Genomic DNA, 13,269 nt, shown 5'->3' on the forward strand with positions numbered 1-13,269 from the left:
TAGGTAGCTTCGCCTCTTGTTGATCCGAGGGTCCAGGTTCGGGTTTATACGAGAGTTGCTACGGTGATGAAGAGTCGTCAGTCACTGCAGTTTTGTGATGAAGAAGAAAAAAAAAACAGGATTGTGTTTCTTTAAATCGGACGGAATGGTCGTCAGACGGTGGCAAATTATAAACCCCTAAAGTTGATCAATTTCAGATATTTGGAGGCTGGGGACTGGGCACCGGTTGGGCATTGGATTATGACATTTTCCTTTGACAGAACAGGTAAAGCTCGTCAAGAAGAGTGAGACATTGATATTGCGGATCATCGCGGGAGAGGCTCTGGACTTCCTCGCCTGGCTACCGGCCCGGCTGGGCGGACGGGTGATACGGAATAGGGTAGAGGTACTAACCTTGTCAACATTCTCCCTCCCTGGCTTGAGAAACAGACCCGGTGCGGTCCCTTTGGACTTGTACAGTAGCCTGAGGTGCTCGGTCGTAGGGGTTGACCTGATCAACCCTCGCGTTTTTCTTCCGAGCCGGTCGTTCGCTTCCGATGCGCCACTCGGGGGTTTACCGAACTGGTCAACATCCCATATTTGGGCTTTTGGCCGGAAGGGGTGAACTCGGATCTGTGGAGTCCGTGGTGAAGGCGGGTATCTGATACAGAGAGCTTGATATCTCTCCGTTGAATGGTATGTCCCCTATCCATAACGGCTAGTTTGTGACCTGCTCTTTCTTTCACGTGCGATGGTCCCTTCGGAGTATTGACTCCAACATGCCTCACTTGTCCTGGTTTTAGCGGGTAGTTAAACAAACTGCCACTCAAACCTGGTGGTCTTTCTTCTTGATTACATTTAGGTTCTTTTCTCCTGAAAATAACGAGTGTCTTTGACAGATGTCTGTTGTTTTCAGTCTGGGCAGGATAGAGCCCAAGATGTCACTCATCAATACATCGGCTGGTGCCTCCTTGGCACTCCTGAATATTCCTTATTGTGAAAGCATATATATCATGCGAAAGGCAAAATAGAATTTCAGACTGAATTCCTGTGTTTTGGTCTCTTTTATCATTTGTACAATGCTAGTTCGTTTGCCTTGGTCTAGAGTTGCAGGTGCCAGTTTGGAACTACTCCCCTCGAGGAAGGACACAATGCTCCACCATTCAACGCTGCTATTTTACAAGAATCCAAGTATCTCCATTGAGCAGACACTCTGCGCATACTCTGCAGCTTGACTCTGCTCTTCCAAGACGACGGGATGGATGGAAGTACACCTTGCGTAGGTGCTCCCACTATTTGCACAGTTGGGTCCCGGCTGAAGTGATTTCAGGACCGCGAACAACAAAACCTTCAGCCCCTAGAAGAACTGAATGTTGCGATTGATAACAACTTGAGCTTAGAGAAAGGCCAACATGATAATAGATGCTGTCGAGACACGTTGCTCGAGGCCAGTCATGGGATTGGCAATCTGATCAGGTACCTAGGTAGTTTTGTCAATCTTCAGCTGCCATCCGCAGTTGCGGTTCTTCCCTCAACTCCAGAGCATGCCTTAGCCAGAAAGCCAAGGAAGTCATCTCCAATTGCAAGGAGACTACCTAGGTACCCAGCAGCAACCGGAACTGAATATGCAGGTACGTTGGTCCACCGTTCCTTCCTCCCCCATCACCAATCGTGTCTTTCCCACATAAATTTCCACGGCAGCAACTGAACCTCCAGCTCATTCAAGTGCAGCTGTGTTTGTAGATCAACAGTGAATACCTACCTCTAGGCAGTCACCTTCTTGCGCCAGTTCCAGGTTTCCATCCCATAGAGGTAACAACAACGGAGTCTATCGTCGCTCTCGTGCCTGCCGCCTCACCAAGCAAACAGATGGGGGTTGCTCGAACTTCTATTTTAACCCTTCTCCCCTCAGCCTCCCCCTCTCCTCTTCTCTCCCCATTATTTTGACCACGAGTCTTCAACGGCCACTATCGCCGCCGCCGCCGCTGCCGTCGACATCAGCTGCCGTCCACGCCCTATTGTTGTTACTACAAAGCTCCATCTACGGAGCAACACAGGAGTGCTATTGCTCACAAAGCGTTCAGGCTTCACCTCATTGACTCGACAACTGGAGCTCACCATGTCGGCGCCTTCTGTGCAGAGCCCGGCTTTCCAGGCCAGACCTGGAGCAACTTCAACGTAAGCTTTTAGCCCTCTCCGGCAACTTGTTAAGGCAGAAGTAAAATTGCTTTAGCTGACCATACTCTTCCCACCAGTGCGAACAGTCAAGGCAAGCTTGGGCAGTACGTTCCCACAGTACATCTCCCCAGTACGTCCTGGATATGATGCTAAGCTCACCAACAGGATCCGATGCATGAACGGCAAGGAGTGGCAGGACCGCTCTGCCTTCAACCCCAAGAGACTTAGAGAGTACGAGAACATGCGCCGTTCCAACAAAGCAGTCACAGCGTACAACTCCTTCATCTCGTGCAAAGCCCATTCGGGACATGATCCTAGGGACCAGCAATGCCAGGGCAGCTGCATGCGTATTTTACCCTTGGAGAAGTTCAGCAAGAATTCCAGGAAGCTGCGCACGTTCAAGTGCATTGATTGCACTCAGCATCAGCTATACCTCCAGCCTCATGCTACTGTTCCTGCTCCAAACACTCTTTTGACCACTGCAGAGAAGGAGGAGCTTGCTCGCGCTCGCCTCCGCCGCAAGGCCAGACTGGTCGCTGCTCTGGCTTATGAAGACGAGGATGAGGAGGATGATGATTCTCTCTATCGCGACGACCAGTCTGTTCTCTCTACTGCCTTTGGTGCCGGAAGCTCTGTTTCAGGCGCTATCACTGGCAGCCCGTCTGTTTACTCTTCGAGGTATTCGGAGGCCGGCACAGGTTACAGCAGCCAGAATCAACCGCCCCATATGCGCAGCGAGAATGGCTTTGCCGCCACCAGCGCTTTGGCGGCCCGGTTGAACCAAGATAGCTCCTCTCCCAGTGTCAATGCCTGGCGCACCCAGGGTTTCTTTTCCGACAGCTACACTACGGTTTCGACCTCAAGCAATGCAGGTTATGTCCCGAGTGACGCGCTCTTGACTGACGGACAATCCACTCTCGGCCCCGAAGATTCAGGTTCGGTTGCTGCTGCCCCAGACGATGACGAAGAGAACAACGACCGTCCAACCGCTCAGCGCAAGCTCATTGCCGATCACACGACCGTTACGGAGTTTTTTGAAGCTGAGGAGTCGTGGAGGGTTGATCGCATTAAGGAGTCTATGTCGGGTAATTGGGTCAAGCTGGTAAGTCATATCTGAATAGTATTGCTGGAAGTGTTCTGATCTTAAATTTTTCCTGTCATTAGCCTGGTCGCAAAACATTGCCCGAAGTCCCTCGTTACCTCCGCGATGGCGAGGATGATTACGACAATGATGCGTACTCTTTTGATGGCGAGTCTGAGGACGAGCTGTAAGATCGCATCCTATCTGTACCCAAAATGGGAAATGCCAGATCATATATGCTAGTTCAGGTTCAGTTGATTGGCATCGCCAGTCTTGGAAGGAAATGGGAGTGTCGCAACAAAGGTCGTCGAGGAATGGATTTTCTTGATTGACCACGGAAATATGGTCAATAGTCCAGCTGGATCTTACGTTTTTGCGTTTCTCTTGCTATGAGGCATTCTATATTCATCGAGATGGTCGCGGAGTTAGACATACTCATCTTGGTAGAGGAGTACAACGGCCAAGGTATCGATAAAGGTTATGAGAGAAATGCCAGCGATGATATTCATTCATGATAACTCTTTGTCACAATCCTGGTCGACAACATCTTGCCAGCTTCGATTAACCTTTCTCTATGGGAAAGGCAGATCGTCATAACAGTTGCGGTACTTGCTTGAAGATGAATACAGCGTGGTGAAACCGAGATGACGAGACACTTGAGATCATTCCATTTCTTGAACGACAAGGCGGTCGTTGAGTTAAGCCCGCCAATCAGTCCCATAGGCATGTTACTATGGTCCCTCAAGAGTGACCACGGACGAACAGTAGCACAACGGTGCACAGAAAAGAACAAACAAAGGGGTCAAATTGACAGGCAGAGCTCTCTCGGAGTTCGGGAAGATGTCTCATGGGTAAGGCGTGGTAGGCGGCATGATGGATAGCACAAAGTTTCTGCCATACTGACGACGTGTACATATGTGGCTCAGCACATCTGCCTTTCCATGATAATCACAGAATTTCTTCAGTCGTGTTGCTCTCTTAGTTCTTTGAAGCCATGGCAAACAGATGTGTCACCGGCCAGACGATAAGCCATACATTAGCCAGTTGCTGTCGTGTAAGTGCATCCTGCTCGCCAGCCCACCATGAGTGTTGGGGCAGGCTGCAAATGTCTTTTGTCAGTTTATGCTTCTCTCAAAGTGAGTTAACGAGAGTGATGCATCTGTATCTAAATGGCGGTTTTGTCATGATCTCTTTGGGTCTCTCCATGATCAACACTTGGTAGTAGAAAAAATGTGGACAAAGGGATTTAAACTTCAAGGTATCCCTTCTTTTCCCATTTCTCTATCGTCAAAGAGAAGAAGAATAATACAGATCTGGAAAACACTTTGCAGCAACCACGAGAGAGAGTCGTAACACGCCTGCCTTCGTGAACCACAATACACAACACGATACAACCTCAACATCCAACCACAAACACACTTGAGGTATGTCCAGAAACACCAACCACGTCACAGAACAACATACAACATACAGACAACAGTCCAACTCGACAGAAAAGAACACCACTTTTCCAAGTGCTGGTGGTGCTGTTTGAGCCGCAGTTACCACCCACCGCCGCAGTTACCACCCACCGCCTCACCGACTAAGAGGGTTGTGCAAAGGCTGACTGACTTGAAGCTGTGTAGTGACAAACATAGTCTTTCATCGGCCCGCCTCGACACAGGAACACACACACACACACACACACAACACACAGTACACAGCCCCCCCTTTTCCTCGGGAACCAAGACTGGACCCAGCCAAACAAAAGCAAAATCCCACGGGTCACTTCCCGACACAGGAAGTTTGCCTTTTTTTTTGGTGGCTTTTGTCCTCTTTCTCTATTTGTTGCTCTGATCCTTTCCTTTTCTTCTCTCTTTTACAGCCATGTCCGGCTCTGGCTTTGGTAGAAGGACCACTATCCACCACAACGACGACCCAAATCGCTTTTTGGACATCATCCACGCTCGGTATCCTCCTCCTCGTGGGTCTCGTACAGGATCTAGAACAGCTTCGCCCAGATTTAGACCGTCTTCCCCAATCCCGATCCCAAACGCGATACCGAGACTAAGACTGAGAGTGGAGAGAAGAGTTAGTTTCGAGGAACCTAACCCTCCGTCTGCTTTTGAGTATTTCTCTTCTTCCGCTTCCTCCTCCTCTTCTTCTTCTTCTTCCTTCTTACCTCCATCACCATCATCGTCATCATACCTATCCACCGCTTTCTCGTTCGACGGCAACGACGACGACCTGGCATACAACATTGCGGGCCCAAGCGGAGGAAGGGAGGGAAGAGGCAGGATCAGGATAAGATCAAGGTCAAGATCAAGATCAAGGTCAAGATCAAGATCAAGATCAAGATCAAGGGAACCGCGAACAAATACCCGCGTAACCTTATACCACGGAGTCCGCCATTTTTACCCCAACCATAACCGTAACCGTACGCCATCACCACCCCCACCCCCGCCACCAGTTCCTCCACCACCAGCTTTCCTAAGTTTCCCACCAGTCGGTCGTATCCGATACCTCCCTGCCCCAAGATACGTCCCCGCTCCGAGACGGTTCCCTGCTCCGAGACTACTCATCCGCCAACCAAACCGCTCTCCATCCCCTGCTCTTCTTCGGCAGCCTTTTCAAAGGGTACGGTTCCGGCGGGAGGAGGAGCAGCGAGTCGGAGAGGACGAAGACGAAGACCTAGACGAAGACGAAGTGAATGACAGAAGACTGAGAATCGCCATCAGGACCATTACCAGTAATAGCAACGGGCTGCGCGCAGAAAGAGATTTTCGGGGCTTTGACGACGAGAATAGCACTACTACCTTGACTACTAGCACTGCATACCAAGACGCAGACGCAGACGCAGACGAAATGCCTAGGGCGGCGTGGGGGGTGTTGTTTGATGCGGAGGAGAGGCCGACGGAGAGGTTGAGGGAGGTGTTGGTGGCTTTGGGGAGATGGGTTGTGAGTTTTACCTTTCTTACTTCTTCTTCTTCTTAAGTTGGTTATTGGGGGTTAGGTTGTGGGGAAGGCGCCGGGTTGAAACGGTAAATGTGCTAACGTCGAGGATTGCTTAGGTTCGTGAGATGCCTGGGGGCCGGTCGACCATGTTGGACAGGGAGGATCTCATCAGCCCGAGGAGGATGAGGAGGTTTTTCGATAGGTATTATTTGATGGGGCCGAGGGAAGAGGAGGAATGGAGGTATTGGGGTGAGTTGTCTACCTCCGCCCTGTTGGTGATTGTTTGATAATGGATAGAGAGTTTTTTGGGCTATGTTGGTGAGTTGGTACTGACCTTGCGTATCAGATGTCTTCAGAAACGAGACCAGCGATGAATCCATAACTCGGGTTCAAAGACTCTATGACGACCTCGACGTCGAATACCGTCTTCGCACACTACCGCGGACCACCGCCACTTTGCCATCTCCATGCCTCACACCCAAAGGTTTCGCCGAGTTTCTGATCAAGTTGATTCTCAGCTACCCGGAAAGCCAGCATCAGTTCCTCTCGAATGTATTCAGGAGTAATCAGATCACCGCGCCGATGGACAACCTGAATAGGTGGGGAGCGAGAGGAGGAGAAGGGTTGCTACCGGGCCATCTAGACAGATCGCTCTTCCCAGAGTTTATGGACACCGCGATGGAAGCAAGAGTGAGACGGGCTCTGATGGCAGCTGAGTTTGGGACACCGGGGCGGGTGACAGGAAGAAGCGACTCGCTAGAAAGACTAAGGGAGGAAAGGGCACAGAGGCAGAGACAAGCTAATCAAGACAGAGTCCGGGAACGAAGGAGAGCTGAGTACCAAGGATATCGACTAAGAGGCGGCGGTAGCGATGACGATGCTGATGCGGAGCGAGGACGAAGCATGGAGCGACGTTCCTCAAGCCGAGTGGAAATCCAGAGCACATCCCAGGGTGCATCACCCGGAATTCAACGAGTGACTACCGTGGTCCGGTCCCAATCCAGATCCAGATCAAGGTCCCGTCGTCGTCGTCGCCCATCAGACAATCCGCAAACCTCATCATCATCCCAAGACCGCAAACCCGACAATCTCCACGTGCGCTTCACCTCTGGAACCAAGCACCCCAAAAGAAAGCGTTCTTCGGCCGTCCTCTCTTGCAAGAGACCGCCAGCTGTCACCAAATGCCACACCAAGTTCGAAGACTATAGCTGCCTATTCCCGCCGCATCCAATTCCGACATCCTGCCATTCACGACCACGACCCAAAACACCCGTTGTTGCAAAATGTCAACCACCCAAGCCAAAGCCAGCAACGTACTACCCCGGCCTCCCACCCGGCCACCCACCCATTTCGTTCCCATCACCGTATCCAGCTCCGGCTCAAACATGCCACCCTCCCGCCAGCAGTCAACAAGTCTGCCACTCGTCCAAACCCAAACCCAAAGCCACTTACCGACCCCGACCCCGTCCCCGACCCGGCTGTGGTCCCGTTAAGTCACGTCCGGAACGCATCTACCGCGAAGTCCCCATCTACCACGAGATCCCCGTGCGCGAGATCCGCGAAGTCGAAGTCGAAGTGCCTGTCCGCGTCGAAGTTCCTTACGAAGTCCCCGTTCGAGTTCCGGTCGAGGTGCCTGTGAGAGTCAATGTTCCGGCGCCGTATCCGGTGCATGTGCCTGTGCATGTGCCGGTGCCGCAGCCTTATCCTGTTTATCACGGTGGTGGTGGTGGTGGTGGGTATGGAGGGTATGGAGGGTATGGGGGACATGGAGGAAGGTATGGGGCGAGGGCTGATGAGGGACCTTGGTATCCGTTTAAGGCTGTTACTTGGCAGAGTGGACCGCCGTTTTAGTAGGAAGTTGGGGATGGGTTGAAGGGGAATGGGATATGGAGATGGAAGTGTTGGGTTTTTGGGGGTTTGGGAGGAGGAGGAGGAGGAGGAGGAGGGGGGCCTGCGTGGCGCGTGCAGCCTGACACTGCAGTGACTGCCCCTCGAGTTGGTGTTGCGTACCGTATTGACTCGGGGCACTGGGTTTTAGGTTCCCTGGAAATCAAGCATAATCTATCTGTACACTTGAGGCACCTCTAGTATTGCATACCTATGCTCGAATTCTCTACCAAAACCCAAACCCTAAGGCATCTAACACAAAGATTCTGCCAGTTAGACCTTGGAACCTAAAACCCAGTGCCCCGAGTTGATACGGTAGGAAGGGAATTTTCACTCAACGGTAAACGTAGGAATATAGAAATATGAAAGGCGTCTGTCCAAGAACAAACAAACAAACAAACAAACAAACCTGGTAACCAACCGTGTTACAAGTGATGAGCATGAATTGAACGAGTCATGGACAAAACAAGGGGGAAACCAAGTCAAAACATGTTGCCGGATTCGGTTAGATCAAGCAGCAGCGCCTTAACAGAATCAGGTTGCAAGCACACGCCCATGTGTTATTGCCGTGCTTAACCCCGTGTAGGGTAGCATACTGCAAAGTAGGTCCCCAGTTGACCCCCACCTTCCCCCAAACCCCAAACCCCAGACTTTTTGCCGACTTTCTCCAACTCTTTTCTTCTCTGTTCCCCGGACGATCGACGTCATGTTACCAATGAAGGCATTCCGAGGCCTCGCAAAGCTTGACTTTTACCACCCAACCTGGCTGCTTCTTTGCCGATCAGCAATCTCACCACAACGTTACACAGTAGTCCCGCTGCACACACGGAGCGACAGCCTGAATCAGGCTCGATAAGCACAACGATCAGCACCTTCAAAGCCGCCGACACCCAAGGAAAAAGGCCCCCCGACGTTTTGAGGTCCGGTAAAAGTGACGTCGATCGCGAATCACCCCGGATTACCCCGGATAATTCCCTCATGGCTGGCCTTGGCCGGTCCGAATTTGGGCTTACACCTGTGTCATCTCTCGGCTTTTGGATTTGTCAAGTGCTGATACTGTAGCCATGGCCAAGCTTACAGGTGCAGGTCCCTGGCAGCCTGGGCGGACATCGCTTCGGATGCCATGGTGAAATATATATATATATATGTATCATCTACAGCCAAGCCATGGCGCCCAGCATCCAGAAGTTGGCACTTCAACCCATCTTCCCTTCTCACTTGTCTTGATGTTCTTGCCATAAGTTTATACTCCCAAGTGTCTCCAGTGAGAGACAGAACAACACCCTACCCAAGATGGCGTCGAACCCAACGAACACCGCGGCCCCTACGGGTGGCCTTACCGAGAAGAAGCATGACCGCCGTTCAACATCGTCCGAATCCGTCTCGGGAACCGGGTTTGCGGAACATGCAGACCGCACCGGCACTTTTAACCAGAACGCTCGACTAGAGGCTTCAAAAAAGATAGCGAATCCTTTGGCCGGTCTAAGCCCTCAGCGTCTCGAGGCCATGGGAGAAGAATATGCAATGATGGCCGGTCTCACCAGCGAGGAGGACATCAGGGCCTTTCGACTCGGAGCCAGAATCGCCGGCGATGAGAGCAACTACGACCTCATCCCGGAGCTTACTGAACGGGAGAAAGAGGTGTTGGTGCGCGAAACAACTCACAAGTGGTCTAACCCACCCATGCTTTACTGGGTTGTTGTCAGTATGTAATCCCCCGAATGGTCAAAAGGAGTGCAGCAGTATGATGCTAACCACCATACTTCAAGTTTGCTCTCTATGCGCCGCCGTCCAAGGAATGGACGAGACGGTCGTCAACGGCGCCCAGCTCTTCTACAAGGACAAGTTTGGCATTGGTACCGATAGCCAGAGAGACACCTGGCTTCTGGGTCTCGTCAACTCAGCGCCCTACCTTTGCTGTGCCTTGATCGGCTGCTGGCTCACTGAACCGATGAACAGAATCTTTGGCAGACGAGGCACCATCTTTGTTTCTTGCATCATCTCAGCCGTAGCCTGCTTCCACCAGGCCTTTACCAACACGTGGTGGCACATGTTCATCGCCCGTTTCTACCTCGGCCTTGGCATCGGTCCCAAGTCAGCCACCACCCCCATCTTCGCCGCCGAATGCTCCCCTCCCAAGCTCCGCGGTGCGCTGGTCATGCAATGGCAGATGTGGACCGCCTTCGGTATCATGGTCGGCTACATTGCCGATCTCGCTTTCTACTTCGTTCCCGATCACGGCATCGGCCTGGGTCTGAACTGGCGTCTGATGATGGGCTCCGCCATGATCCCCGCCGTCATCGTCGTCTGCCTCGCCTTCCTCTGCCCGGAGTCGCCCCGTTGGTATCTCAGCAAGGGCCGACACCAAGACGCCTTCGGGGCGCTCTGCCGCCTGCGTTTCGAAAAGGTCCAAGCCGCCCGCGACCTCTTCTACACCCACACCCTCCTCGAAGCCGAGAAGCAAGCCATGTCGGGCGTCAAGAAGGGTAACCGCTTTAAGGAGCTCTTCACCGTGCGTCGTAACCGCAACGCGGTCATTGCCTCGTCGGGACTCATGTTCATGCAGCAGTTCTGCGGCGTCAACATCATCGCCTACTACTCCTCGGCAGTCTTCCGAGACGCCGGCTTCAGCGACGTCTCAGCACTGGCCGCCTCGCTCGGGTTTGGCGTCGTCAACTGGCTGTTTGCCATCCCGGCCATGTACACCATCGACACTTTCGGCCGGCGCAACCTGCTGCTGACCACCTTCCCGCTCATGTCCCTCTTCCTCTTCTTTACCGGCTTCAGCTTTTGGATCCCCGAGGACTCCAAAGCCCACATCGGCTGCATCGCGCTAGGCATTTACTTGTTCGGCATGGTCTACTCCCCCGGTGAAGGGCCGGTGCCGTTTACTTACTCGGCCGAAGCCTACCCGCTGTACATCCGGCCAATCGGCATGTCCCTCGCCACGGCGACTACCTGGTTCTTCAATTTCATTCTTTCCATCACCTGGCCTAGGATGGTCACGGCCTTCAAGCCGCAGGGCGCGTTTGGCTGGTATGCAGGGTGGAATATCATTGGGTTTCTCTTTACCCTGTTCTTGGTCCCCGAGACCAAGGGCAAGACGCTGGAGGAGCTCGATCACGTGTTTGACGTGCCGTTGAAGAAGTTGGTCAGGTATGGGGCAGATCAGAGCTTGTGGTTCTTCCATAGGGGAAAGAATGGAAATGGAATGAGGCCGACGGCGCCTAGTGCGGAGATGTATCATGGGGATGCGGAGCGGATGAACGAGGTGGTTAGCGGGCAGCAGCTTGGGGAGGGTGAGAGGGAGAAGAGGTGGAACAAGGAACAAGAGAGGGAAGGGGGGATTATGGGACGAGGGGATGCTGCTGGGAAGGTGTAGTAGGTTTTGTTTCTGTTTAAGTTGGAGGATCAAGAAGGAGGATGGGATGGTAATGATGGACGCCTTATGCGATATGACTCAAGACTCACGATTCGACTTCTTTGTATTTATATATCTTCTTCATTTTTTTTAAGGATACCATTTAGACCTTGAGTATATGCAGCAAAACTCAAGGCAGCCTTTGCCCCCCTCTTGTTATTGACAGTCTTTTCATTCAGAAGATGTTACTCCCCTAACGCGCCATGTCAACCATAACCACCACCACCACCACACAGCCACTCCATCTTCCTTGTTACAAAACTTTACCCGACAACCGACATCTACCCTTGACTTGATGCTCATTGGACAATCGTCATCATCATCTCCGTACACCATGTACAATGTACAATTTTTGGTGAGCGGAATGGCGCGGGTAACCAACCCTTACCATAGGTTTCCGTTGCATGCACAGCCACACTTCCGTGCCCCTATCACCAAAGAGGATTACACCACACTAGTCACGGCACAGAAGAAAAGGAGGGAGGCATTGTCAGCACAATCGACCACCGGACCGCCGTCCATTACCCGATTGAAACAGGGAAGGAGGCTCAAATGAAAAAAAAAAAAAAAAAAAGAGATTGGGACAAATGAAATAAATCGGGAGGGGAAACATACAGAAAGCATCCTATTCGTCCTATTCGTTGAATTGGATGGATGGATGGATGCGGTGAGGTAGCATGGCATGAATGGCATGGCATGGGCGAACAGCTATGTACACTATTTTCAACAAGGAAAGGAAACGAGGCGGCCGCAAGGCAACCAGACTAGTGCCGTTCGCCAACAATACATAACGAACGGTGCGCGTTCGGCGTGGGTAAGGGGTGTAATAAACACATATGAGCCTCATCACTTGGGGTTGCTTCTAACTGTGCAATGTCTGTTTTTGCCCCCTTTTTTTTTTTTTTTTTTCCTTTTCTTTTGAAGGCGATAGAAAAGCTTTTGCTCACGAATTCATTCCCACTTGGTAGTTTACTTGGCCTCATCATGGTCTCCAACGCAAGAGTCCAGGAGCAACCTACTACATGGTTCGGCCGCCGCCGCCCGTCGGCCTGTCTGCCTAAAGTTCTCCAAGTCCGATCTGGCAAGTGGGATGTCGCCGTCTGGCAGCCTTTCTCCTCACCGATGAGTGATGCCCCCTCTTTCTTACTGTAACTTCTTCTTCTCTCAGCATCACCGGTTGTACAGCGGGTCATGAGGATGATACACTCAGTCAGCAACCAACAACGTTCACGCATACTCGAACCCAAACCGTCGAAGAAAGAGAATTTGATTGCGCCGTACAGCTCTTCCGTTTGAATCGATTGACGATTTCAACCCATCACCGGAGACCCGCTCGCCGTCGATATCAGCACAAAAAGCCAAAGCAAAAAAAAAAATCCTCGTCGTCATTAACATAAACATCTTCAGTCATCGGTCATCATCATCCAAAAGAAAACGTATCAAAAATCTCGACAGAAACAGATATCGGTTACCGAATCCCCTCAGCCAGCCGATCGATTTTCTCAATCATAATAAACCATCGAGCCGCGAAACATAACAATAACAAAATGATGTAAGAAGTTGTCATCAATCATAATCATAATCATCAGCATCCAACATAATGGCGAGGAGAGAAGAGCAAGAAAAAAGACGTCAACACAACGCTCAACAGCAACAAGCCCGAAAGCCAACAACCAAGCCCACCGATCCCTATAATTCATATCCCATCCCGTCGGATATCCACATGCTCCTCCTCGGTTGTCTGCATCGTGCATCGCATCCCCGTCCGCAGGTGCAGGTGTAATGCAAG

The 13,269-nt window shown here is 51.7% G+C and overlaps 3 protein-coding genes across 4 annotated transcripts; all 3 read left to right on the forward strand.

Annotated features, from left to right (window-relative positions):
* The first annotated feature begins 719 nt into the window (after window positions 1–719).
* Window positions 720–3,754, forward strand: NCU01496. Of its 2 annotated transcripts, XM_011395150.1 has the most exons (5): window positions 720–1,610; window positions 1,706–2,157; window positions 2,235–2,261; window positions 2,323–3,259; window positions 3,322–3,754. In XM_011395150.1, the coding sequence occupies exons 2-5, from the start codon at window positions 2,099–2,101 to the stop codon at window positions 3,427–3,429; spliced, it is 1,131 nt and encodes a 376-aa protein (XP_011393452.1). In that variant the 5' UTR covers window positions 720–1,610; window positions 1,706–2,098; the 3' UTR covers window positions 3,430–3,754. The 2 variants fall into 2 exon arrangements, with proteins under 2 accessions (XP_011393452.1, XP_011393453.1); XM_011395151.1 differs by lacking the exon at window positions 720–1,610 and having other exon boundaries at window positions 1,655–2,157.
* Window positions 3,755–5,104: 1,350 nt separating this feature from the next.
* NCU01495 (hypothetical protein) lies at window positions 5,105–8,023 on the forward strand (the record flags this gene model as incomplete). Its single annotated transcript, XM_950835.3, has 3 exons — window positions 5,105–6,175; window positions 6,289–6,421; window positions 6,519–8,023. 3 exons carry the CDS (start codon window positions 5,105–5,107, stop codon window positions 8,021–8,023), a joined length of 2,709 nt encoding a protein of 902 aa, XP_955928.1.
* Window positions 8,024–8,751: 728 nt separating this feature from the next.
* Window positions 8,752–11,627, forward strand: NCU01494 (MFS sugar transporter). Its single transcript, XM_950834.3, has 2 exons — window positions 8,752–9,764; window positions 9,829–11,627. The coding sequence occupies exons 1-2, from the start codon at window positions 9,353–9,355 to the stop codon at window positions 11,439–11,441; spliced, it is 2,025 nt and encodes a 674-aa protein (XP_955927.2). The 5' UTR covers window positions 8,752–9,352; the 3' UTR covers window positions 11,442–11,627.
* Window positions 11,628–13,269: the final 1,642 nt, after the last annotated feature.

Source organism: Neurospora crassa, linkage group II (assembly GCF_000182925.2).
Source record: "Neurospora crassa OR74A linkage group II, whole genome shotgun sequence".
NCBI classification, from domain to species: Eukaryota; Fungi; Ascomycota; class Sordariomycetes; order Sordariales; family Sordariaceae; genus Neurospora; species Neurospora crassa.